The following is a 27,957-nucleotide window of genomic DNA, read 5'->3' as shown; positions in this document are numbered from 1 at the left end:
GAAAGCAATACAAATCGTGGAACAAAATTACAGAATATTGTAACTTTGACCATACATATAGCTTTTCTCTGCTCTTTAATGGAAATCCAAGCTTCTCTAATTAAGTTACAAAATATCAATGCTGTTGACGAGACGAGACTAACAACCTTTGTAATTCTTACCTCTCGTGATAGCCCTGCTCAGCTTATTACGCATGTTGAATAGCCTACCTACCGTTACCTTTAAAGAAGCTCAAGAATCGAAGAATAACTAAAAAGGCTTGGTTTCTTTGTTTCTATTTCCAAATAAACATAGTTCAGGAATATATTTGGAATCGGCTTCTAAATTCGTAAGTTTAATTACAATCAATCCCGATGCAACAATATTGAGAGAAGCGAATTGCTCATCACCTAGAAGCGACGGGTACATACATAAAGTACACGCAATTAAAAAAGGATTAATAATATTGCCGTAAGCTAAAATTTATCGTAACTTACATTACTGAGTAGATATTAATAGGTATACAATATTTTCGCTCACGATATTTTTTTGCTTAACAAACAGGTCCAACATTTCATAAATGACGCAACTAGGGTCAACCAAACCGAAACGAAACCAATCCGGCTGTCAACTTTACACCACTCAAATGAAAACTTACCCCCGGGTGATCTGCCTCCCATCCATGTCATGCACTTACTTTGGCGCCTTCCTTGTTCTTCTTTTCCATTAGGTTCACTACAATTCGCTAAAAAAGTAAATTCGTCTCCCGGCGTCTGGTCAAAAGTTGCCGACCGTCTGCGAGATGTACTCGTAGGTCCGATCCAGGCTCAGGTCCATCTCGTTGTCGTCGATGAAGTGACCCTCCACGTGCTCCTGGAACTCGTCGAACGGAATGTTCACGAAGATCTTGCCGCACATGGGACACATCTTGTCCAGAGCGTCCGCTTTCACCTTCTCCTGCAGTATGTTGATGTACTTGAGAGTGCTGACCTCGGTTTCCGTAGTTCCGGTGGTTGCGGCTGCTGCTGTTGCTGTCGGCATGGTTCCTCCGTTTTTCGCAGCAGCTCCGGCGACACCACCGGTAGGTATCTCCGGTAAAGGAAGATCCTCCGTTGAATGTGTCATGGTTGTAGACGTTGTTGCGGCCTTATCCCCCTGGGGAAGGTCATTGCCTACTTCCACGGTTTTGTCCACCATCTGCGGTTTGCCATCAGTCTTTTTGTGTTTGCATGCGTTACAAATTTCTGCAAAAAACGTGAGCAAGAAATTTAGTTTTGGTATGACCATGAATGATACAATTACTTTTCATCTCTTTTCATATATAGTAACATTTTCAAATTTCTGTAAAAACATATGAACATAAAAACATGGATTGTATTCTTCTCATTTCAAAGAACCGCGCATTGATGAATTGCATTTTTTTCAACTTTACCACTCCTGTTTATGATAAACAGGATGATGAACAATAGACATAATTGTAATTGTAATTTTTTTTGGGAACGATAACCGGTTAGTTTACCCTTATTATCGGGTCAAGGAAGGGTCAAAACAAAAACTACTAAAACATTAAAAACAACAAATAAATTACGAAACAATCAAAACTAAAAAAACTACATCAAAAACTAACAATAGGTGAAATTAACAAGAAAAAAAAAAGAAAATTAGGAATGTACTTTAAACTAATCTTTTGACAGCGGCCTTGAAGGACGTTAAAGTTGGTTTCGTTATGGCTTCAAGCGGTAAGACATTCCACAGGAAACACCGTATATCAGCAGACTCTTCCCTCTTGATGTTGTGTGCCGAGGGACGATGAAGGAACGGGTACGTTCTAGGCGACCTTGTTGCATTTAGGGTGGTTCAAAAAATCGATTTTGCTCCACAGTGCTCATCTGATTCTTTACCATGTTCTGAGTGTCCTCTAAAAATTTGAGCTCGTTTGGATAAAAACTGATTTAGCACAAGCCGTTTCAAGTTTGCATGCAAATTAGTATGAGGAAATTTATTTTTTCATTATACTGTTAATGACGTTTCCCCATTAAGCGCAGGTTTAAAGAAAACCTACATAGCTAAAAGGGATACTCAACAGCTTTCACCAAACGAAAACCGCATGTTGATTAATCATCCCAATAATTAGTAATCGATTTTAAGACAGGTTGCGAATCTTTAGTCATGCTCGTTAAACTTCTTTGAGGGCATCACTGAAATGTGCAGTGCAACATAGTAGCCTGAATTTGTGTGTGCTATCTTTCGCGCCACGAGCAGCAATGTTGCCTGTTGATGAGTTATGCAAACCACGGTGTAGATTAAATTCGATTACTAATTATTGGAACGATTAATTGAGATGCGGTTTTCACTGAGTGAAAGCTGTTGAGCATTCCTTTTAGCTATATAGGTTTTCTTTTCACCTGCGCTTAATGGAGAAGCGTCATTAACAGTATAATGAAAAAATAAATTTCCCCATACTAATTTGCATGCAAACTTGAAACGGCTTGTGCTAAATCAGTTTTAATCCAAATGAGCTAAAATTTTCAGAGGACACTCAGAACATGGTAAAGAATCAGATGAGCACTGTGGAGCAAAATCGATTTTTTGAACCACCCTATTGCATATGTTCCATGATGTAATTGGGAAGCTGAGCGAAGTAGGCATGCCGCATTATGCAACATATCCGTAGTTTGTAATTAGACGGCAGATCATGTCCCAGAATCGAACTTCGAACGGTTTCGGTTGAGTCTCTTCGACGAAGACCATGCACAAATCGCAGCGTAGATTCAAAGCATCGATGTAGACGATCCTTCAGGGTGACTGTTAGACCTGAGTAATATACAATATCGCAGTAAGTAAAGATGGGCATTATCACCGATTGTACAAATTTAAGTCTGGTCGGCAAAGAGAGTACAGGAGCAAAACGACGAAAAGTGCGTAGGGTATTGTAGGTTTTCTGTATTACACCGTTCACTTGATTGTTCCACGACAGATTGTTATCAAGCTCCAGTCCCAAATTCGTCACTTTGTTCGAAACTGGTATGATTTCTCCACAGAAAACGATGTTTGTTTGGAGCATTACGACGCAAGTTCTGCTCAAGATCATTGCCTTTATTTTTCTAGGATTTGGCAATAATTAGTTCGTCTCGGCCCAGGTTGATCGAAGGTCAACGTTGATGAAGGTCACAAGTCGTTCGACTTCTGAAGTTGGACCGGATACATAAACCTGAAAATTATCTTCATATAAGTAATACCTACATTTGAATGATAACGGTAGGTTGTTTATGTATAAAATGAAAAGCAATGCGCTTAGTGATGACCCTTGTGGAGTTCCATCTAGAACATCGCGCTCAGCTGATTCAACATTTCCCAAACGGAACGGACCGTTTGTTTCCGTCGCCTAGGAATGAAAATACAAGATCACATGCTGCCTGGTTAAAAAGAAACTCTTTTCGCAGCTTGGTTTCGAGAATCCTGTGATTGACGCAATTAAATGCGAGGGAGAAATCGACAAGAACCATCACAGTACAGTAGTTGTCATCGAAATTACTGTATATGTCGTGCACAACTTTTGCCATAGCAGTCGTCGTACTATATCCCTTGCGATATCCGGACTGATATTTATCTAACAGCGGAGCGTTTGGGTTATCGATATGGTCAGTTATTTGCATAAGTAAGATTTTTTCAAGCACCTTTGAGATCGCTGGAAGGACGCTGATTGGTCGAAAATCTTTCGGTTGAACGGGATTAGACACTTTTGGAATGGGTGTAATCATCGCCTTTTTCCAGTTTTCAGGAAATGTTTTAGCATCAATGATTGCATTGAAAAGATGGCTAAGAACTGGTAGGATAAAGGGACAAAGGTTTTTTATGAAAGAGATCGGAATATCGTCGACTCCAGTAGCATTCGTATGGATTTCTCATATCTTGCGGCAAACTTCTTCGGTGTTGGTGTGACGAAAGTTGAAATTTACAGCTCCGCGATCTACAGCTGTGCGATGTGGTGGTTCAGCAGAAGATCTGGGCTGGCTTGTGTTAAGTAGCTGACGATGACTATCATTGAAGAACTGGTTAAGATCGTCAACGTTGGTTTCCTCGGTAGATGAGTTTCTTGCAGTGTTATGCACTCCTTCACGTCTCAAATTGCTCCATAGCTTTTTTGCAGGTAGGTTGTGGTCAAAGTGTTGCTCGGCGTAGCTTTTTTTGGCCTCAAAGATGAGTGAGTTTGCTCTATCACGTTTCTGAACGTAGTCTTGCCATTGAACGTTACCTCGAACCCGGTTTGGATTTCGTGCATAGAGCGTGTAGGCCAGATTCCGCAGTTCGACAGCACGTTTGATGCCTTCTGTGATCCATGGTGTACGTTTATCACGGACGACAATGTTACGTTCAGGAGCATGGTGTTGAAGTAATTGCTTCAGTTCGGTAGTCAGTAAGTCAGCTTTTGAGCAAGGGTCCACAGTAGTGAAGAATGGGTTGAAGTCCCTAGCTTGGAAATCCGCTTGTAACCGCAGGCTTGCAAATTTCTAACTCGAATGGTTTGTGGTATAGGCCGTGGTATTCTAACGTTGGTCAGAAGGTAGATCACTTCATGGTCGGAAATCGTGTTGCCAGTCGTTGATTTGACCTTAATCACCGACTCAGGAGAGTGCAATGAACAGCTTGAAGTAGCTCAATGTTTCTCCTGTCCTGGTTGTTCTTTTTTGTCAACAAATAAACATGAGCAGGACAGGGAGACACTTCGAGGTACTTCAAGCTCTCATTGTTCAGTACTAATAAGATGTTTCACCAGTGACAACAGCGACAATTTTCCTATATAGAGACACGGAGACAGATGTCTTTAGTTTGAAACAATCATGTATGGTTGAATATCAAACACACATTCTGGTCGTTTCAAACTAATTTTAGGTTGTTTTAAAATCTTGGTTTTGGTTGAAACAGACACTATTTGTAATTAGTAACAAACTTGTTTGAAAATGGCTAATCTTCGTTTATTTCATTAGCCGCATCATCTGTGAAAATCGAGCATACTACGGGCTCCAAAAGAAACTGCGGTCAAAAAAGATTCCTCACTGCACCAAATGTGACGCTGATAAGACCGGTAGTCCTCTAAGGACATGAAACACGAACAATGCTCGAGAAGGACTTTAAAGCACTCGGACTATTCGAGAGACGGGTGCTTAGTAAGTTCATTTTTGGTGGTGTGCAAGAAAACGGTGTGTGGCGGTGAAGAATGAACCACGAGCTCGCCCAGCTCTACGGCGCTCCCAGTATCCAGAAGGTAGCTAAAGCCGGAAGGGTACGATGGGCAGGGCATGTTGCAATAATGCCGGACAGCAACCCTACAAAGATGAGCAGGGTACAGAACGACTTGGCGAGCGTGGGGCGCATTCGAGGATGAAATGATGCGGCCTCGAACCGTGTATTGTGGCGCCAAGTTGTTGATTCAGTGTTATCTGTTTAGATGTAAACTAAATAAATGAATGAATATCGGTAGAATTATTATTATTATTTATTCAGACTAAGGCCGAAGTGGCCTGTGCGGTATATAAGAGTCTTCTCCATTCGGCTCGGCCCATGGCTACACGTCGCCAACCACGCAGTCTACGGAGGGTCCGCAAGTCATTTTCCACCTGATCGATCCACCTTGCCCGCTGCGCACCTCGCCTTCTTGTTCCCGTCGGATCGTTGTCGAGAACCATTTTCACCGGATTGGATGGTTCTCCCAACAGCTGATGCAACTCGTAGTTCATTCGCCTCCTCCACGTACCGTCCACCATCTGCACCCCACCATAGATGGTACGCAGCACTTTCCTTTCGAAAACTCCCAGTGCGCATTGGTCCGCTACATGCATCGTCCAGGTCTTGTGTCCGTAGAGAACTACCGGTCTAATAAGCGTTTTGTAGATTGTCAGTTTGGTACGGCGGCAAACTCTATTCGATCGGAGCGTTTTGTGGAGTCCAAAGTACGTACGATTTCCTGTCATGATGCGTCTCCGAATTTCTCTGCTGGTATCGTTATCGGCGGTCATTAGTGAGCCCAAGTTCACGAATTTTTCAACCTCCTCGATTTCAGAAATTCGTGGCGGGAGGCTTATATTGACCTCTCTTGAGCCTCTTCCTATCATGCACTTAGTCTTCGACGTGTTGATGACTAGTCCAATCCGTTTAGTTTCGCTTTTCAGTCTGATGTAGGCTTCCTCCATCCTCTCAAAGTTACGTGCCATAATATCTATGTCGTCGGCGAAACCAAATAACTGGACGGACTTCGTGAAAATCGTACAACTCGTGTCAATCCCTGTCCTTCGTATTACTCCCTCCAAAGCGTTGTTGAATAGCAGACACGAACCCGTAACCCTCTGCGCGTTTCGAAGGGACTCGAGGATGGCCCTGAAACTCGAACTACGCACATCACCCGATCCATCGTCGGCTCGATCAACCGTTTATCCGGAAATCCGTGTTCGTGCATTAGCTGCCATAACTGGTCCCGATCGATTGTATCATATGCGGCTTTGACGTCGGTAAATAGATGATGTGTGGGCACGTTGTATTTGCGGCATTTCTGCAATATCTGACGTACGGCAAACACCTGGTCTGTGGTAGAGCGTTCGCCCATAAAACCCGCCTGGTACTGCCCCACGAACTCTCTTGCAATTGGTGTTAGTCGGCGGTATAAAATTTGGAGAGTACCTTGTAGGCGGCGTTCAACAATGTGATTGCGCGGTAGTTGCTACAATCCAGCTTATCGCCCTTTTTGTACATGGGACACACGACACCTTCCATCCACTCCTGCGGCAGAACCTCATCCGCCCAAACCGTAATCACCCAGTTCAGCGCTCTAGCCAGTGCCTCGCCACCGTATTTAAACAGCTTTTCTGGTAGTTGGTCAGTTCCAGCGGCTTTGTTGTTTTTCAGCCGACCGATCTCCTCCTGAATTTTCTGGAGATTCGGAGCCGGAAGTCGCATGTCCTGCGCGCGTGCTCCTAGGTTCATTACCATATCGCCATTCAGGTGCTCTGCGTAGTGCTGCCGCCACCTTCGGATCACCTCACGCTCGTTTGTAAGAAGGTTCCCGTTTAGGTCCTTACACATATCGGATTGTGACACGTGGCCCTTACGTGAACGGTTCAACTTCTCATAGAACTTTCGTGCGTTATTAGCGCGGTACAGTTCCTCCGTCTCCTCACTGTCTCAATCTTCCTGCTGGCGCATTTTCCTCTGAAAAATCGAGTTTTGTCTGTTCCGCGCCCGTTTGTATCGTGCCTCGTCCCCCTGGTGCGGTGTTGTTCTCCTCAACTAACTGCTCACATTCGCCGTCATACCAGTCGTTTCTCTGATCCCGGGCCACCGTGCCTAGTGCAGCGGTTGCGGTGCTTCCAATGGCGGATCGAATATCTATCCAGCCATCTTCAAGAGATGTTGCGCCTAGCTGCCCTTCCGTTGGAAGTGTCTACTGTCTTGTAGCTGCCCAATGTTTAGCAGCGCCGCGGCGGACGTCTCCGACGCGTACTGTACACCGTCGAGAGTTTTGAGCGCAGACATACTGCAACGAGGTAGTGGTCGGATTCAATATTCGCACTGCGGTAAGTACGTACGTTCGTGATGCCGGAGAAGAATTTACCGCCGATTAGAACGTGCTCGATTTGGTTTTCCGTTACTTGATTAGGTGATTTCCATGTGGCCTTGTGGATATTCTTGCGGGGGAAGAAAGTGCTTCGGACTACCATTCCGCGGGAGACTGCAAAGTTTATGCATCGTTAGCCGTTGTCGTTCGATACGATATGCAGACAGCCAGCTGTCACTCATTAAAAACTGTGCAAGTGCTCACGCGGTGTTTAGGGCTTTGAAATCGTACCACCAAAGGCGATGCGTTCGGTACGAGTTTCATTAATGAAGAGCGGTAATTTGGAGGAACATTTGCGTGAAGTGGACGAATTGTTTGACCGTCTCGTCGCGGCAGGAACGGAGCTAGACAAAGACACCAAAGTGTGTATGCTCCTGAGAAGCCGCGAAGACGATGGTATCTCGCCAGATATCGTAAAATCCAAACTGACGGATGAATATCACCGTCGTTTGGAGCGCGAAGATGCCGGTACCGGATCAACAACGGATAAAGCAATGCGTTCAGTCGATAACAAACCGAAAGAATCTCGCGTGTGTCAAGTTCGTAGGCGTGTCGGTCATTTGCGTCGCGATTGCCGAAAATTTAAGACACAGAAAGCAGAAAGTGGTTCTGGGAAAGATATCCCAAAAGCGAAAGCTGTTCAGAGCGAGGGAAGTGTCGTGACCCGTACGAGGCTTCAAAGCTCAACCGTTCGTCGCAACAATACTCAGCAAACTGAACTCTGTTGTCGATTCGTTCTGACACGAACGAAAAACTATTACCATGGAGCTCAAGTTAGCCCTACACGCTGATTAAAAACAATCAATAAATGAGTACAAATCGTTACAAGGTAATAATCTTAAAGGCATTTTGTAATAACTCCTCATTCCAATCTTATCCACTACATTCTTTCCCTCCTCTACTCTGGAGGTGCATAATAAACATAAAAAAGAAATATCATTATCGATTCCTTTTAAATCAATATTGAATAACCCCCTTTTCAACAATGAAGAAAAATATGCGAACGACTCAATATAATCCTAAACTAATTCAAATTGTATTCAAACCCCCAAAGCTAATCTGAATACATTCAAAATACAATTCATATCCAATCCAAATTCAATTTAATTTCAATACATAACAAATCCATGTCCAATCTAAATCAAATCCAAATTCCCACCAAATTCAAATTGAATTTGTTCACATAAAATTATATTTAAATCCAATCCAAATTCCACCCGAGTCCAATCCAAATCCAATAGAAAAATCGATCTAAATCCAATCCAAAATCAATCTTAAACCAATCCAAAACCAATCTAAATCCAAATCCAGTCCAAATCCTACCCACATTTAATTCAAATCCAATCCAAATCCACTACAAACTCTACCAAGACAAACTACATGGTGGCAGGTAGAGATAGAGGAAGACCTAGTGGTGTTGGTGCTGAGGTATAGTGCTTGATGGGGATGTGTGATAATGTGTGATGTATTGCTGCTGCGAAAAAAGTCTTTTACGGGTTACGTAACTGTCGTGACCCGTACGAGGCTCGACCGTTCGTCGCAACCATACTCAGCAAACTGAACTCTGTTGTCGATTCGTTCTGACACGAACGAAAAAACAAAGAGCATGCTGACGTTTGATCATCTTTCTCTTGTACGCGCACAGAAAGGATAAGATTTGTTTTCATAGCGTTTCCCGATGAAAATAAATCCTATCCCCTTCGTGCGCGTGCAAGAGAAAGATGATTAACGTCAGCAAGCTCTATTACCATAGAGCTCAAGTTAGCCCTACACGCTGATTAAAAACAATCAATAAATGAGTACAAGTAATAATCTTAAAGGCATTTTGTAATAACTCCTCATTCCAATCTTATCCACTACAGGAAGAAGTGTTTCCTTTACCAGTAGAGAGCAACTGTTGCAGTGCTCATCAAAAAGTGCGTGGGTTACTGACAGTGGAGCGAGCGCCCACATGACAAACAATCGTGAGTTTTTCGACACGTTGAGTGAATTTTCCGGTGGGTGGATCACGCTTGCCGACGGACAAAGGACGAAAATTCTCGAAGAGGGAAGTGGACTGCTCAACAGCGTTGATGTTTCGGGTGACAAAGTGAAGATCGAGATGAAGAGTGTTAAGTTCGTCCCGGGACTAGCGACGAGCCTGATATCAGTGGCCAAGTTGGCGGAAAAGAAGCTTGCAGTAAGTTTCGATAGCGAAGGCTGTCGGATTGCTGATGTAGGAGGAGACATCGTTGCGACGGGCTACCGCTATGGTAGTTTGTACTACCTGCGAACGGAAGAGCTTTCCAATAAGGTTGTAGCAGGTGAACATCGGGAAAACTTCCAACACCAGTTGCTTCGACGCCTCGGTCACGGTCGGCTATTGGGGAGAGGCGGTATTAACCGCAACCTATTTCCAAAACCCCCAAGCAAAGTCGGTTAACAAAATGAGAGCAAATTGATATTTAGCTTTGCTGTTGAGATTATATTGAAAACAAAATTTGATATCAATTATTATTTAATGAAAAATGATATCAAAACATGTTTTTAATATGCATTCTCCAGTTATCATAATGATAACAGCTTTACACCAAATTATGCTCTCGATTATCTAAAGCGAATAATCTATTCTAGTACTCATTTTGATATCAGATTAAGAATCTTATGATAACAAACTTAGTAATCATGTTGATTCCATTGGCAGCAAAATTTGTTTTCAGTGTGATTCCACAGAATAAAAATATGCTCTTATTTCTGCTATGTTAACCATAAATCCATACAAAACAACATCAACTGGAGTAATCAAATAATTGACATCATGGCAGCAAATTTTGATTTCAGTTTGATTTCAAACTTATCTCGGGCCGTTTGCCCTCACGGAGTGTACCGCAAACGCCTAACGAATTATGGTGGAACCGCAAACTGGATTTGTCTTATCTTCGTGTATTCGGTGCCTACGTACATGTGCCAGATCAGAAGCGCAGCAAGCTAGACAGTAAATGCGAGACTGACATCGTCACTGTCAGTCGGGACGCGCACTTTGTTGAACTGGGGAACGGTAGCTCATCGGTTAAAATCCAGTTGAAACCTGGAGCCAGCGAAGAGCGGAAAGTAATGCTCGAGAAGAGAGATCCTCTAAAGCTTGATGATGACGAGAACTCCATCATGGCGCAGGCGGAACCAGTTCGTCGCTCATAGCGCGTAACGCGTGGTGTGGCACCACGAAACCTGGATGATTACGTACTTGGTACAATGGCCTGTGCTTCGGAAGAACCGATCAACGTTCGTGAAGCTTTGGAAGTTGAGGAAAAGGAGGAAAAGCTGTAGGATGGGCACATTGTAAAACACAAAGCGAGAGTAGTTGCCCAAGGATTTTCTCAAAAATTCGGTGAAGATTTCGAGGATGTGTTTGCTCCGGACACTAGGCACGCAACGTTTCGTACACTGCTAGCTGTTGCATCTAGACGGAACATGGAACATGCGCCAACCATCAGGGTACGCGGAACCGGGAAAGGAAGACTACGTCTGCAGGCTCAGGAGGGGCACCTACGGGTTACATCAGTCCGCAATGTGTTGGCGATCGTCTGCTGATCCTTGCATGTATGTGCGGGAATGCGGAGGACATAAGGTAATTCTGCTCGTATATGTCGATGACATGTTACTCACTGGCGTCGGAGAGTTCCAGCGAATTGGATAAAGTTACGGAAGGTCTGAAGAAGGAATTCGAAGTCTCATGCCTGGGGGATATTCGCCATTTCCTCGGCAAAGAGATTCGGCGTGAAAGAAGTGTATACACTATTCGACTACAGAACTACATATCCCGACTACTCGAAGAAAACGGTATGAGTGAAGTTACAGGACCAGATGAACTGGGTTACCCAATGCCTAAGAGCCCCCCCCCCCTCCCCCCCCCAGCGGGAAAGCAGCACTCCTGCAAGGAATGAACAAAGAGTGGCTGGAGGCAACACTTCCTGAAGGCTGGAAACACAGTTACGTAATCCCCATCCCTAAAGGCACCGGTTCCGCCAACGAGGTCGGCAACTACCGCCCAATCGCCTTGACCAGTTGTGTGGCAAAGGTGATGGAGAGGATGGTGAACCGCAGACTAATGGACCACCTTGTACAGCACAAACGACTGGACTTCAGACAGCATGCTTTCCGGCCTGGCCTTGGCACTGGGACGTACCTGGCTTCCTTTGGCCAGATCATGGACGACTGCATGAAGAATGGCGAGCATGTTGAGCTTGCATCCCTTGATCTGGCGAAAGCCTACAATCGGGCGTGGACTACTGGGGTGCTGGAGAAACTCAAGAAATGGGGCATTACTGGAGATATGCTGGCTTTTCGAGCCAGGTACTGGTGGGAAACCACAAGTCTAAAGTGGTGCAGGAAGAAACCGGGGTCCCGTAAGGATCGGTGATCGCGGTTACGTTGATCCTCGTGGCGATGAGCGGCGTCTCGGTGCTTCCAAAAGGGGTGTTTAATCTAGTACATGCTGATGATATTTCCTGATCGTCACCGGTAAGCATCCCAGAAGCATTAGGAGGAAACTACAAGCAGCAGTGATAGCAGTCGTCAGTTGGGCCCAAGATGCAGGTTTCGACATTGCAGCAGATAAGTGTGCCAGGCTTCACATCCGTGTGAGCCCATCAAAATCGCAGGTAACCCGATCCCTACTAAGAAGTGACTTGGAGTGACACTCGACCGGTACCTAACATTCCAACCTCACTTCGAGAGGATTAGGGAGGCATGTAGGACTCGGATCAATCTAATACGGGCAATCACCAATAAACGAATCAGGAGTGACCGAGACATACGGAAGTGTGTGGCGAACGCTATTATCAATAGCCCCTAATGTATGGATAGGAGATCACGAGCAATGCCTCTGCAAAAACTCTCCCCAACCAATAACGTGGCCATCTGGACCATCTCTGGGTTTCACCCATCAACTCCTGCCCTTGCAGCCTGCGCGGAAACCGGAGTATTACCATTCCGATCCAAACTAGCAGCGACAATCGGATGCAGAGCAGTTGGATTCCTGGAACGTGCAAGGAGAAATCGACAAGCTTGCTTCCTGCAAACCAAAGCAAACATTGCCCTAAACGCGGTGGCCAAATCTAAGCTTACCCCGGTGGCTGAGGTTCACCGAGTAGGTCCGGGAAGCTGGAAGACCAAAGCCCCAACCGACTGGGCAATCAAGGCGCAGCTGCTTAAGGGTACCAACCCGACTCGAGCCAAAGCAGTTTTCTGTGAAAGGATCCGACACAAATACCAAGACACGGAAATTCGGTACTCTGACGGACCTAAGGCTAATGGTTCGGTGGGGATCGGTGCCTTCGGTTCAGATCTGCAGATACACCTGAGACTTCCCGACCAGTGTACGGTGTACTCAGCCGAAGCAGCGGCCTTATCCAAGGCAGCATCTGACACAAATGCGGTATCCACTTTGATCGTTTCAGACTCAGCGAGCGCCCTGTTGGCTCTGGAAACACCCAGAACAAAGCACCCGTGGATCCAAGCCACATAGGAGCTCGTGCAAGCAGCTGACAGCAACATCACCTTCCTATGGGTACCCGGCCACGCCGGAATCCGCGAAAATGAGGAGGCGGATAAGCTGGCCAACCTGGGAACAAGCAGCGCCTACCTCACGCGAGAGGTTCCTGGGCCCGATGCCAGAAACAAAATAAGGAGGGCAGTGAAAGATTCATGAGAAACAGAGTGGTGGGGAAACCGCTCCTTGTTCCTGCGGAAAATTAAGGGAGAGACCAGAGCATGGAAGGATCGAGCGGACTGGAGAGAACAACGCGCATTTTCCCGGCTTCGGACGGGCCACTCCAGGCCAGGCTGAGAAAGGACTTCTCCGCCCAAGGTCCGTTCCACCGGATGTGCGACACCTGTCATGTAAGGAACAGCAGCGATTTCGTTGGGTTTATCGCATTCTAGACGATTTTGATGTGAAACTGTCTTGTTCAGTAGATGTGTTCGAAGACAACCAAGGAGTCATCAAGCAAACCGATTCCCCTACCATAAGTCGCCGTTCGAAGTACATCGAGACAAAATACCACTAAGTTCGTGACTTGCTACAGAATGGAGAAATCAACCTACACTACTGTTTGACTGATTCTATGGTTGCCGACATGATGGCAAAGCCGTTGCAGTCCGTCAAATTAAGGGGTTTCCGTGAAGCTGCTGATGTTCTTCCGTCGATGAGGAGTGTGGGAGATTTTATTTTTTTTAGTCTTTATTAACGTGATTTTTTCAAGAAAGAGAAGTTCATCACTTGAGTGTGGGAGATGACGACGTTCGACGTAGCATGCCATTAAAATTTGAAATTTGTTACTAGTTACCATGACTACGTACAGTAAAATATAATTTTCACTTTCCCGTTGTAGTTCATAGGGCACGGACGAATCTCTTTCTCTTTCGTTCTTCATGTAATTTAACATTTACTGGCCTTGTTGTTTTCTAATTTCTTTGCAGTGAGAAAGAAACAAAGCAGTCCGTACGGTGCCCAATAAAACCCACACGTGTTTTATTTTCTGTCCGATCTGCGACCATACCAACAGCTTCAACAAGCTTCGATTGGCCATAATTTATACGTCATGTTGAAGTGCATGTTTGGTTCCATAACCAACATCGTTTTGACACTTGTAGTATCGGTACTTTGGCTGCAAGATCGAAGTAGATGTTAGACCTGTGCGCCGAAGTATTTGTGAACGGCGGCGGCGTAAGGCCATTTTTACACCAGCGGCGGCGGCGTCGGCGGCGTCACGCCGTAAGTAATGTTCGGCGGCGGCGGCGGCGGCGTGAATCGGCGTGAAGAATTTTAAGCTGAGAAAAAATCACGCAGCAAGGCATTTCATGCATTTTATGAATTTTAGGGTTTTTTGTACAATTGCTAGTCTCAGTCAGACTGCTGGGGGAACATTCTAATAGCAATGGTTTGTATCTCCACAGTAAAAGTTTGCATTACATCCTCCACTAGGACATTTCTGCACCACAGCACATGAGTTCATTGGAAAGTACTTCGGATATAAATCCAGAAACTCATGTGGAAATTCCTCAAGATATTCCTCAGAAAATTCGAGAAAGGAATTCTAAGAATTAATTTAAAATTTCCCTAATGAATTCCTTCAGAACTTCCACCAAAAATTCACTTGAAAATTTATTAGGGTATTTCTTCGGAAATTCTTTTCGAAATTTCTTCAAAAGTTCCATCGGGAATTTCCTTCTACTTGAGGGTTTTCTTCGTAAATTCTTCTACGGAGTCTTTTGGGAATTTCTTCAGTCAACCATTCGAAACTATTTTTAGGGATTTCTTTGAAAATTCCTTTAAGAATTAGATACCCATGGAAAATCCTTCAAGAAGTTCTATGAGAATACCTACGGACACTGTTTTAGGAATACATTCGAAAATCCATTTGGGAGAAATCCTTCAGAAATTTCTAATAGAAAATCTTTCAATAATTCCTCAAAACATTTCTTCGGAAACTCTAGGAAGATATTTTTGATATTCTTTCGAAATTTCCCTTTTGGAATTCATTTGAAAAAAATTTCAGGACTTCTGTTCAAATTTCTTATAGGAATTCCTTGGGATATTCCTTTAGCAACTTTCCCAGAAATTCCTGTAGACCTTCGAAAATTTCCTTTTAAATTACTTTAAGAATTAGTTTCTGTTTCTGAAGTTATTTTCGAAGGAATTCTGAAAGTAATTTACGAAGGAATTTTAAATGGATTTTCCAAACAGCTATTGGAATTTACATAGAAATTCCTATATTTCTCCTGGAATTTCTTCAAAAACCCGGACAGTAGTAAAACAAATTCAGTTTTGACTGTAGAATCAAAATTACATGCCAGGAAAAACTCCCAGAATATCGAGATTGCAGGGCTAATAGCGACCAATGTCGTTCAAAATAGTGACTTTAGTGACCAATTCTGACAAAAAAGGGACCAAAAAGTGACTTTCAGTTATAGAAAGAGTGACCAAATAGTCACTTTCAGTTGAAGTGACAAAAAATTGACTTTCATGTGGCAATGGTACATATTTAATTATTTTTCAGACATAGAATTATTTCGATTCATCACGTCTATAAGTCAGTGGTCGGAATCTCTGTCGTTAACTTTCTTTATAAAACTTGTAAAAATGCATCCCACTTTAAAGTATATTCATAAAGGGAACTGTTCCGTTTTCCATTTCACTAAACATATATTCATCTCATCGCGAAACAAACAAATACAGCACAATCTTCGTTGTATCTTTTCACAAACATGTATGCACACCGTTTAAAAAAATCCAAGAATAAGCAGCTAATTGAATTCATTTTCATTGCTTTGTTTTTCTTGGGATGAACATAGGAGCTATATGATGAAGTCGAGGAGCAGTAAATCTACATTATGAAATCATGAATTTTACGAACATAAATGGACAACTTACTAGTAAGCATAATAAGGAAGTGTCCGAGGAAAATTAAGCAATTCCGATAAAATAAAACTACGCGCGCATGTTTCCTACAAGCGTTGTCAGACTAGTTTTTACACGGGTCAAATTCCACATAAGTTTACAAAGTTTTCGAGAAATACCAATCACCTGCGTAAAAAATGACTCCATTGTACGAAACATGTTAGTTAACTGGGTAAACAATTGAGTGGGTCAGAAGCAAAAGGGTGTAAGTGACATTACCCGGGCAGAAGCCATGAACAGCATAACAAAACATGATATGGACTTGATTGATATAAGAGATAAAAGAACAAGCAACAATATCAAAAATTTGCACTGAAATATCATTTAAATATCAAAATGTGCTATAGATAAGAACAAGCCAATAGCACTTGATATTGATCACTTCTTACAAATAACATAACATGATTTCCTCATGATATTTTAGTGCAAAATTTTGATATTGTCGCCTGATCTTTTATCTCTTATATCAATCATGTCCATATCTCATTTTGCTATCTTATCAAGATTTGATATTATTGAGCTATTTTCCTCTGCTCGGGATACGGTGTGTGTCAAATTCAAAATCATCAAAAAATTTAAACATTCACGATTTTTTATATTTGAGTGTCCAAAATTTATGCATTTTCAGTTTCAGATGAATATCATCTGAATATATTTTTAAAAATTCACAAGTATTGATACGTAATCAATAAACCATCTCAAATTCCATTACCATTATCAAACACAGATGCATATTTGAATATTTTGATTCATTTTATGTCACAAAATTGAAAAAAAAATTGATACAAGAAATGGAAAGCATGCATGTTTGCTTAAGGAATGCATTAATGACCTTTCGACTAACCCCTTGCTCACTTTCAGTTTCCTTGAAACACTGGAAAATATATCTAAAATTGAAAATATTAATCTAGACGTAAACAGTTAAATTAATATGAAATGAAATTTAATAGTTTTTGGAAAAACTTATAAAATCAACAAATCCTTGTGGGCATTCTGTTTGCATCACTTATAGTTTATAAACTATGACATGGAATCCATTCAATAAATTATTATCGAAAATCCCATAAGAACATCAAGTCAAACGGTTGGACAAGTTTCAAAGCGAATATTAAGTCACGAAGAAGTTAAGAGCAACTTTCAGACAAAAAGACACTTAGCGGTCATTTTTTACGATCCGTCATTCAATTTCCGCCATGAACTCTATGAATTGGCCAAGATTAAAATTAGCCAAAAGTTTCAAAATAATTGAAAATAGTGATTTGAGCTCGAAAAAAAAGACTTTTTAGTGACTTGCCCAAAAAAGTGACCAAGTCACAAAAAAGTGACCCGCTACCCGGGCAGAAGCCATAAACAGAATAACAAAACATGATATGGACTTGATTGATATAAGAGATAAAATAACTGGCAACAATATCAAAAATTTGAACCAAAATATCATTTAAATATCAAGATATGCTATGGATAAGAACAAACTAATGGCACTTGATATCGATTACTTATTACAAATAACATATCTTGATATCCTTATGATATTTTAGTGCAAAATATTGATATTGTCGTCTGATATTTTATCTCTTATATCAATCATGTCCATATCTCATTTTGCTATCTTATCAACATTTGATATTATTGAGATATTTTCGTCTACTCGGGTACCACGCCTGAGATTGCGGATATTTGAATATTCTCAAGAATTCCTTGGGAACTTACTGCAGGAGCTCCTTCGAAAATTTCTACATATTTTTTTTCGTAAATACCTTTAATAATTCTTCAGAAAATTTATTCGGTAAGTCATCAAGAAACTCATTCTAGTATACATACCTTCATAAATTCCGTCAGGAATTCGATCGGGAATTTCTCCAGGAATTCCTTCAAAAAACCTCCACAAATGAAACAAATTTTTCTGAAGATTCCTAAAAAACTCTCCTACAATTAATTCTGACAGTGAGCAATTTTCAAAGGAACTTTTAAAGGAATTACCGACATGCTTAAATTTCTTAGAGAATTTCTTTGGACATTCCTCCAAGAATTCCTTCAGAATTTTCTCAAGGGATTCCTTCAGAAAATCTTCCAGACGGTGATAACCTCCGAAATTCCTCAAGACTAAGAATTTTCTTCAGGTATTCCTTCAGAACTTTCTCCAGGACTGTCGTAATCTGGAAAAGTGACGTAACAGCCATTTTACAACATGCATGTTTTCCATTTTTCTGTTAAAGAGCTCTATGAGTAGTACTCGTTAAAACCATTTTTGGAAAATGGCGTATACTTCACTTTTTCAGATTACGGCAGAGGACTTCCTTCGGAAGTTATTTCAGGAAAACCAAGAAATTGCTTTGGGAATTGTTAATCAAATTAAATCGAAACCGTTGTTTTTAGAACAATTCTGGCTATTTAAGTACAAGGAGAGTGAAGGAAAAGTTCAATTTGGTGGGTCACGTACCCTATCGTGCTCCAGCATCAGAAGCCAAGTTACCATTATTGCTTTCTGTAACCAATGAGATCTTAGGTGATCTAAAATTTAACACGCCAATGCGAGTAAAAGTGACAGAGATAGAAGCAATTAAATCTGCTAAAGGTAGAACAGTTATTAAATTAATGTCTGATAGGTTGCCATGGTTCGGCAGATGCAAACGATCTGCATACTGTGATTTTTGTGTTCGCCAATCATCGGCGTGAAATACGAAATTCGGCGGCGTCGAGCCAACCGGCGTATGGCGCGCCGCCGACACCTTGACCGGCGTCGGCGTACGCCAATAAGTGTCGGCGGCGGCGGCGTGGCGCGGCGGCGCACAGGTCTAGTAGATGTTAATCACGCGAACAGGCACGACATTAGCAATCTTATACTTTTGAATCAACTCATGGGTTATCCACATACCACGTGGACAGTTTAGGAGGGAGGAGGTTATGGTGAATGTCCACGGTTCATACAAATTTTGGAAAATTTGAGGAATTGTCCAAGCACGAAACCTGACTGTGTTTGATCCCGATCTTAGCAACTTTCAAATCACCCCCCGAACATGATTTAAGTATAGAAAAGCTTACCGTTAGAAATCGATTATTAAAGCAAGCATCGGTTGCATGTAAAAAAGAGTATCCGTACTGAGAAGCATAATTTGAAATCGCAAGCAGGATTTGGTTTTCTAAATCTATTTTCTTCATTAAACAATGAGACATGTCAAATAAGACTTCTAGCGCAATCTGTGCTTCTAAGCATTATGGAAATCCTTTCCTAACTTATCAATTTGGGTGGCGTGAATTAATGATAATATTCGACAAGCAAAATATAATGTTACATACCCTGCTTTGTCTGTAGCTTCCCGGATGCCGCCTTCAGCAGCACCTGCTGCCTCAGTAAGTCCTTCTGAATTTCCAACAAACCCTCGATGCACCGCTTGGCGTCCGGATTGCTGTCCTGATCAAACAACAGCAACTCTTCCCCATCGTGTTGGAGGAAACCCATCTCCGCCCCGGTTCCATTGTCAACGAATCCACACTTATTCAACAGCGTGGCATCTTCCAGCTCCAGATTGATCTCCTCGGACGAGCACGACCCAGCGCTGCCCTCGCGAGGCAATTTGTCCCGCAGCTTCGGATTCGGTGCGTTCTTGGTGAAGGTTTTCGATCGGATCAAATTCTGCGAACCTCCCGCCAACGATTCCTTCATGCGAGCCATAGACCCATCCAGTGCCTGATTGTCCTTGGTCAGCTTGGACAGCCGGCTCCACAGCTGTCTGTTCTCCGCGGCCACCATCGAAATGTGATCCGTCAGTTGGATCTTTTGGCGTGACAGTTCCGAGACCTTTTCCCGCATCACTTCCATCTCCGTTTGGTTGGAAACCCTGCGTTCGTTGGTTATCTCTTGCGAGACCAAGCTAGTTTGAGACATCCTCAATGCTAGATTTTCCTCTTCCAGCGCATCCAGCCGCTTCTGCAGATTCTGGCAGCGTTCCTTCATCGTCTGCAGCGCTACATGCAGAGCGTAATGCGAAGAGGAACTGGAGTTATCATTTTCTGTGGTCGCCATTGCGGGGACTTTGTTCGTCCGCAGAACTTGATTTTTGAAGCTCTCGCCTTCCTGGAATTGCGGTATTGTTGATTCTTCACTTTATTGCACTAATGAGCCATTGATAAGCACCGTCTGAATTGCGTCGTCCGAGATAAACAGTCTCGATAAAAACACACGTCACTTTTATTGTGAATTTTCCGAATTTTCATCAATTTGATTCACTATTCACTGCCAGACGGACATTAAGGTCTGTCTCAATTGGATAATTAAACTGAAATTAAACTTAAAAGTGACATTTCAATAATTATAGAATAACCCTGCTCGCAGAGCAAGATTACTTTTGACAGATATCGAATCATTTTCCATCAGGGATATAGCGCAGCTGTCAACCCCATACAGATGCACCGTAGTAAACATGAATTTGACACTTTTGGAAATTCTGACAGTTTTGGGCATTCTGACATTTTCGGTTTGTGCACGCTTAATTCAGTTGACCTTTTTCCATGAGTTTTAACTGGGTTAACTCCTGTAAACGACTCGTTTTTTTTGGCGTGCACGCGTGAGTGCACTACACGTTTCAGAGGAATAAATCATTTTTAAGTTATAAATCTGGGTAAGTCAACGAATAAAAGAGTAAACATATCTAGGTATGTATTTTATGTTTGATACGGTGATTTTGACTTTTGCTATACCCCTGTTTTCCATCGATGTCCTATTGGAATTGCTGGGTAGCACCATCCAATCTTATAACGGGGTGATTTTTTAATTTTCTAACTGTCACTTTTAAGTTTAATTCTCCAAATGAGACAGACCCTAATAATGTTTTGATTGTTACCACCACAGATCTTCTGGTAAAGATGTGATTCTGATGATGCGGGTTTATGGCTTATACCGATACTTCAATTCTTTTAACAGTGGACCGCAGGGTGGCCAGACCCAGAAGAAATAAACTATCAAAAGATATTTTATTGTGGATTTACTCGCTATCAAGATTTTCCCGATTACTTTTACGCGGCTACTCAGAGTAAGCCAAGGGGAGAGTCGCTGAGCACAATTTGAATTGTGTTCACTTAAATATTTGTGCCACTGTGTGCCGAAATGTTCCACATTTTGTGCGTGATAAAAGTACTGAAAAATTACTGAATTTGGCTGCACTGCACGGCCATAAAGATTATCAGCTGACTTGTCAAACGTAGGTACATAAAAACAATCCGAAGAAATTCTAATGTTCATCCACCAATCGGAGTGTATCAAAAGAAAATGTTCATATCCAGTTTTCCGCGAGCGGTAATGGCCGCCAGCTTGCCTGCGGGTTAGTCTCTGATTTGACGTTTCTGGAGGTCAACTGCACCCACCATTCCAGCATTTTTCTCAATGCGGTATATAAGAAGGCTTGAATTCACTGAATCAGCACCTTCTTATATGCAACATTGGTCAGAATGTTCGGAGCGGTGGGTGCAGTTGACCTCCAGAAACGTCAAATCAGAGACTAGCCCGCAGGCAAGCTGGCGGCCATTACCGCTCGCGGAAAACTGGATAGACCTCCCAAGTAACCACCAAGCATTAATTAATGCATGTAATCGATCACAGATCAGCATATTAAATGCTTATTGCATTAGATCAGTTTCAACGATGTAAAGATGCATTTATTCATCAACTGTCAAGCAACGATACACTAGTTCAACGTTACGAATGCAGCGATGCATTACTTGTGTTTTATTTCAGCATGTCAAAGTAATGAAGCATTATTTCGGTCGTAAAAGGGCCTTTCTCCACTTTAAGTCAGCTTTAATGGCTGTATTATTTGCAAGCATATAGCTCCATGGTTACTTGGGCTGTGCAGGAGTTCATCAAATTCACTCACTCGATGGATTTTGACATTTGAGCGGGTCGTCTTCTCGAACAAAAGTTCATTTTGCGTTCATTATGCGACCCGCTCAAACGTCATAATTTCTTGGGGGAGTTCATTTTGCGTTAGTCTATATTGTTTGAATTCCAGATCAATGAATTCATTTCGCTTGATAATAAGCGGAAACAATATAATAGAAACTGTATCGCATGCGATTGAGCTAGCTTTTCCTCTCTACATAATGGCAAAATTGTTCGCAAAATATTCTGGCTGCTGCGATGCTGACGAGGAGAATGGCAAGTTCATCCAAGCAGAAGAGTTCCTGAAAAGGCGGCATGCTTTTAGGAAAGTTTGTATAAAATAGACTCCAACATAAATATTGCTTCAACAACTTTGCAAATGGACTAACTTCTAGAGCGGTTTTAAAGTCGCTTATTTTTTTGCGATGTTTTCTAGAGATTTCCCAGATATCCTAGTGAATAACATTCATAATACATAGAAACTGGAAAAGAATATCTAATGCTTTCAACTTGATCGAACGGTGGTTCGTTTATTTTGTCACAAGTGGACAATCAACGAACTCCAAAATGACCTTATACTAATGACACACTGGTGGTACAAGTACCATGGTACAAGAATCTTGAAATGATTACCATATTATACGTACCAATTATTGTCTTTATTAAAGATAGTCTTGGAATAATTTTCTTGTTCTTTTGTACCATGGTACAAGTACCACAGGTGTGTCCTTATAGTATTACTTTCCCATAATCAAAAACCGTCTCGTTAATCCTTCTCACGCCCACGCAAGCTTACACCACCAACATATGATTGTTTATAAATAGTTTCGATGTCTTAGGAAAGTGTGGCAACAAATTGATGCTTGCATCCGTTTTCGCAAGAAACAAACGATTCACATTGAAAATTATTGTCTTGTTTGCTTTGTTACCCCAAACAAACATGTGGAAGAAAAGGCGGGAGTAGAATGACATTAATTGGCAACGTTGCCAGTTTCTGACTTTCTGTAAATGTCAATGTCAAAGGTGTGCCTCAGTGTGCCATAATTGTTAATTGATTGTTCCTTGTGATTGACAGTGTTTCAAAGCACGGGGAAAAAGTGTGCTTGGCACAATGTGCTCAGCGACCCACCCCTTGGAGTAAGCGCAAAAAATCGAGGGGAACGGCAATGATAATGTCTTATACACACTTAATCGACAATTTTTATCTCGGTAAAACGAATTGACGAACATGATCGTAAAAGCCAATTTTTACTGAAATCTCGTTAATAAATATGACGTTTATGCAAGTTACTGAAACTCGGTAGTCAAGTTTGCCATAGTTATCGGCAACCTATAATTTATCCGAATTTCGGCAAACTCAATTGTCAAAAGCATAAATCTTAATCGCGATCTACCGTTAGAAATCACGTGGCCATCATCAGTTCTATTGGTGAGTATTTATTTTCATATTTTGTACTGATATAAATAGATTCTAAGGCCGGTCGCAATGCTGTTGGGTTTTGTATGGCGTGTTTGGAAATCAAACTAGAACTGAAACTAGCAGTTCGCAACGCAGAGTTGCAGTTTTATTTTTCGAGCACTTTTTGAAACTGATTTGCAACTGCTCGACTGGTTTGTTGCAAATAAAACCTGATTTGAAACTTGAATGAAACTGAGTTTCAAATTTATTTAATTGTGTTTGTTTGTTTGAGATGATGGACAAACTCATTGTTGTTCGTATGCGAGGTAAAACTACCGCGAAAAACGTTAGTTTGTTTTATTTTGTTTTATGAAAAATAAAACCAAGTTGCATTTCGTTTACAACTCTGCGCTGCGGGCACCAAGTTGTAGTTCTATTTTGACAGTTATAAATTTTATAACATCAAGCAGTACCAAACTGAAACTGCAACTTCAGCATTGGGACCGGCCTAACAGCATTACTGACTGCCTTCAATATTGACATGATAAAACTTATGTATATTTATTTTTAGGAAACAATATGGCCGGTAGTCCATAATAGAATCATTCGTTAGAGACACAGCAAGGTCAACCAAATTCGACTTCTTCGCGCAAAGGAGTTCTTCCAGAGTAGACTAGACCATGTATATTGTGAAAAATGCATAAACTTCATGCTGAACCAAGGGAAACGACACAAGTTTTTCCAAATCGGAATATCCCGAAAAGACTGCATATTCCACTAATACGGTATTTTTATCTTGTGCGTATTTTGTCGTCATTTTCCAGATCTTCCGGAAAAATTTGTGCCGTTCCTCCTGTACTGAACCATAATTTTGGAAGTAATTTTCGTGTTTGAACATACTACATACAAGATTGTTTTGATTTATGAATATAAACAGCAACAAAAACGAACAAAATATATTATTTTTAATTTGAATTTACGCTTTTAGTTTTCTTTATTTTGGTCTATCTGGAAGTAAATAAAAAAATATCACTGAATTTCGGCAAAGCAAATTACCGATCTATTCCACAGTGAACTACCGAACGGAACGGCAAATTTTGACAGATGGGTGGTTTCGCACATTTTACGACCAATCGGTAATCTGTTTTAACCGAGATTTTTACCGAGATATCAGCTGTTGGATTCTCGGTAATTTATTTTGCCGGCCTCGGTGAAAAAAAAATAAGTGTGTAAAACTTAATTTTAATGATTACAAATATTTAGTCAAATGAAATTAATTCTTCAATATTACAGTCGCAGAACTTTATGAAATAATTATTTATTATTATTTAATCAGACTAAGGCCGAAGTGGCCTGTGCGGTATATAAGAGTCTTCTCCATTCGGCTCGGTCCATGGCTACACGTCGCCAACCACGCAGTCTACGGAGGGTCCGCAAGTCATCTTCCACCTGATCGATCCACCTTGCCCGCTGCGCACCTCGCCTTCTTGTGCCCGTCGGATCGTTGTCGAGAACCATTTTCACCGGGTTACTGTCCGACATTCTGGCTACGTGCCCGGCCCATCGCAGTCGTCCGATTTTCGCGGTGTGAACGATGGATGGTTCTCCCAACAGCTGATGCAATTCGTGGTTCATTCGTCTCCTCCACGTACCGTCCGCCATCTGCACCCCACCATAGATGGTACGCAGCACTTTCCTTTCGAAAACTCCAAGTGCGCGTTGGTCCTCCACGAGCATCGTCCAGGTCTCGTGTCCGTAGAGGACTACCGGTCTAATTAGCGTTTTGTAGATTGTCAGTTTGGTACGGCGGCGAACTCTATTCGATCGGAGCGTCTTGCGGAGTCCAAAGTACGTTCGATTTCCAGCCATTATGCGTCTCCGAATTTCTCTGCTGGTGTCATTTTCGGCAGTCACCAGTGAGCCCAAGAACACAAATTCTTCTACCACCTCGATTTCGTCACCACCGATGCAAACTCGCGGTGGGTGGCTCACATTGTCTTCTCATGAACCTCTTCCTATCATGTACTTCGTCTTCGACGTGTTGATGACTAGTCCGATCCGCTTAGCTTCCCTCTTCAGTCTGATGTAGGCTTCCTCCATCTTCTCAAAGTTACGTGCCATAATATCTATGTCGTCGGCGAAACCAAATAGCTGGACGGACTTATTGAAAATTGTACCACTCGTGTTAATCCCTGCTCTTCGTATTACCCTTCCAAAGCGATGTTGAATAGCAAACACGAAAGACCATCACCTTGCCGTAACCCTCTGCGGGTTTCGAAGGGACTCGAGAATGCCCTGAAACTCGAACTACGCACATCACCCGATCCATCGTCGCTTTGATCAACCGTGTCAGTTTATCCGGAAAACCGTGTTCGTGCATTAGCTGCCATAGCTGGTCCCGATCGATTGTATCATATGCGGCTTTGAAGTCGATGAATAGATGATGTGTGGGCACGTTGTATTCGCGGCATTTCTGCAGTACTTGGCGAATGGCGACCACCTGGTCCGTGGTGGAGCGTTCGCCCATAAAACCCGCCTGGTACTGCCCCACGAACTCCCTTGCAGTTGGTGCTAGTCGACGGCATAAAATTTGGGAGAGTACCTTGTAGGCGGCGTTCAGCAATGTGATTGCGCGGTAGTTGCTACAATCCAGCTTATCGCCCTTTTTGTAGATGGGACACGCCACCATCCATCCACACCTGCGGCACAACTTCCTCCTCCCAAATCTTGGTAATGACCCAGTGCAGCGCTCTAGCCAGTGCCTCACCACCGTGTTTAAAAAGCTCTCCTGGTAGTTGGTCAACCCCAGGGGCTTTGTTGTTCTTCAGCCGGCCAATCTCCTCCTGGATTTCCTGGAGATCCGGAGCCGGTAGAATTATGTCCTGCGCGCGTTCTCCCAGGTCCATCACCATACCGCCATCTTCGTCTGCCACATCGCCATTCAGGTGTTCTTCGTAGTGCTGCCGCCACCTTTGGATCACCTCACGCTCGTTCGTAAGAAGGTTCCCGTTTATGTCCTTACACATATCAGGCTTTGGCACGTGGCCCTTACGTGAACGGTTTAACTTCTCATAGAACTTTCGTGTGTTATTAGCGCGGTACAGTTGCTCCGTTTCTTCACGGTCTCGATCTTCCTGCTGGCGCTTTTTCCTCCGGAAAATCGAGTTTTGTCTGTTCCGCGCCTGTTTATATCGTGCCTCGTTCGCCCTCGTGCGGTGTTGCAGCAATCTCGCCCATGCTGCATTCTTCTCTTCCACTAACTGCTCACATTCGCCGTCATACCAGTCGTTTCTCTGATCCGGGGCACCGTGCCAAGTGCAGCGGTTGCGGTGCTACCAATGGCGGATCGAATATCTCTCCAGCCATCTTCAAGAGACGCTGCGCCTAGCTGCTCTTCCGTTGGAAGTGCCACTTCCAGCTGCTGCGCGTATTCTTGGGCTAGTCTACCATCTTGTAGCCGCCCAATGTTAAGCCGCGGCGTCCGACTTCGACGCGTGTTGTACACCGTCGAGAGTTTTGAGCGCAGGCATACTGCAACTAGGTAGTGGTCGGATTCAATATTCGCACTGCGGTAAGTGCGGACGTTCGTGATGTCGGAGAAGAATTTACCGTCGATTAGAACGTGGTCGATTTGGTTTTCCGTTTCTTGGTTAGGTGATCTCCATGTGGCCTTGTGGATATTTTTGCGGGGAAAGAAGGTGCTTCGGACTACCAATCCAGCTTATCGCCCTTTTTGTAGATGGGACACACGACACCTTCCATCCACTCCTGCGGCAGAACTTCCTCCTCCCAAATCTTGGTAATGACCCAGTGCAGCGCTCTAGCCAGTGCCTCACCACCGTGTTTAAAAAGCTCTCCTGGTAGTTGGTCAACCCCATGGGCTTTGTTGTTCTTCAGCCGGCCAATCTCCTCCTGGATTTCCTGGAGATCCGGAGCCGGTAGAATTATGTCCTGCGCGCGTTCTCCCAGGTCCATCACCATACCGCCATCTTCGTCTGCCACATCGCCATTCAGGTGTTCTTCGTAGTGCTGCCGCCACCTTTGGATCACCTCACGCTCGTTCGTAAGAAGGTTCCCGTTTATGTCCTTACACATATCAGGCTTTGGCACGTGGCCCTTACGTGAACGGTTTAACTTCTCATAGAACTTTCGTGTGTTATTAGCGCGGTACAGTTGCTCCGTTTCTTCACGGTCTCGATCTTCCTGCTGGCGCTTTTTCCTCCGGAAAATCGAGTTTTGTCTGTTCCGCGCCTGTTTATATCGTGCCTCGTTCGCCCTCGTGCGGTGTTGCAGCAATCTCGCCCATGCTGCATTCTTCTCTTCCACTAACTGCTCACATTCGCCGTCATACCAGTCGTTTCTCTGATCCGGGGGCACCGTGCCAAGTGCAGCGGTTGCGGTGCTACCAATGGCGGATCGAATATCTCTCCAGCCATCTTCAAGAGACGCTGCGCCTAGCTGCTCTTCCGTTGGAAGTGCCACTTCCAGCTGCTGCGCGTATTCTTGGGCTAGTCTACCATCTTGTAGCCGCCCAATGTTAAGCCGCGGCGTCCGACTTCGACGCGTGTTGTACACCGTCGAGAGTTTTGAGCGCAGGCATACTGCAACTAGGTAGTGGTCGGATTCAATATTCGCACTGCGGTAAGTGCGGACGT

General features: G+C 43.1%; 1 protein-coding gene across 2 annotated transcripts; it reads right to left on the bottom strand.

Moving 5' to 3' along the window:
• Nucleotides 1–304: 304 nt before the first annotated feature.
• Nucleotides 305–20,370, bottom strand: LOC134216707 (protein spindle-F-like). Of its 2 annotated transcripts, XM_062695548.1 has the most exons (3): nucleotides 20,164–20,370; nucleotides 19,326–20,103; nucleotides 305–1,223 (listed from the first exon to the last, which is right to left on the bottom strand). In XM_062695548.1, the coding sequence occupies exons 2-3, from the start codon at nucleotides 20,050–20,052 to the stop codon at nucleotides 757–759; spliced, it is 1,194 nt and encodes a 397-aa protein (XP_062551532.1). In that variant the 5' UTR covers nucleotides 20,053–20,103; nucleotides 20,164–20,370; the 3' UTR covers nucleotides 305–756. The 2 variants fall into 2 exon arrangements, with proteins under 2 accessions (XP_062551532.1, XP_062551527.1); XM_062695543.1 differs by having other exon boundaries at nucleotides 19,326–20,369.
• Nucleotides 20,371–27,957: the final 7,587 nt, after the last annotated feature.

Source organism: Armigeres subalbatus, chromosome 1 (genome assembly GCF_024139115.2).
Source record: "Armigeres subalbatus isolate Guangzhou_Male chromosome 1, GZ_Asu_2, whole genome shotgun sequence".
Lineage (NCBI taxonomy): Eukaryota > Metazoa > Arthropoda > Insecta > Diptera > Culicidae > Armigeres > Armigeres subalbatus.
This window is presented reverse-complemented; position numbering and strand designations above follow the sequence as displayed.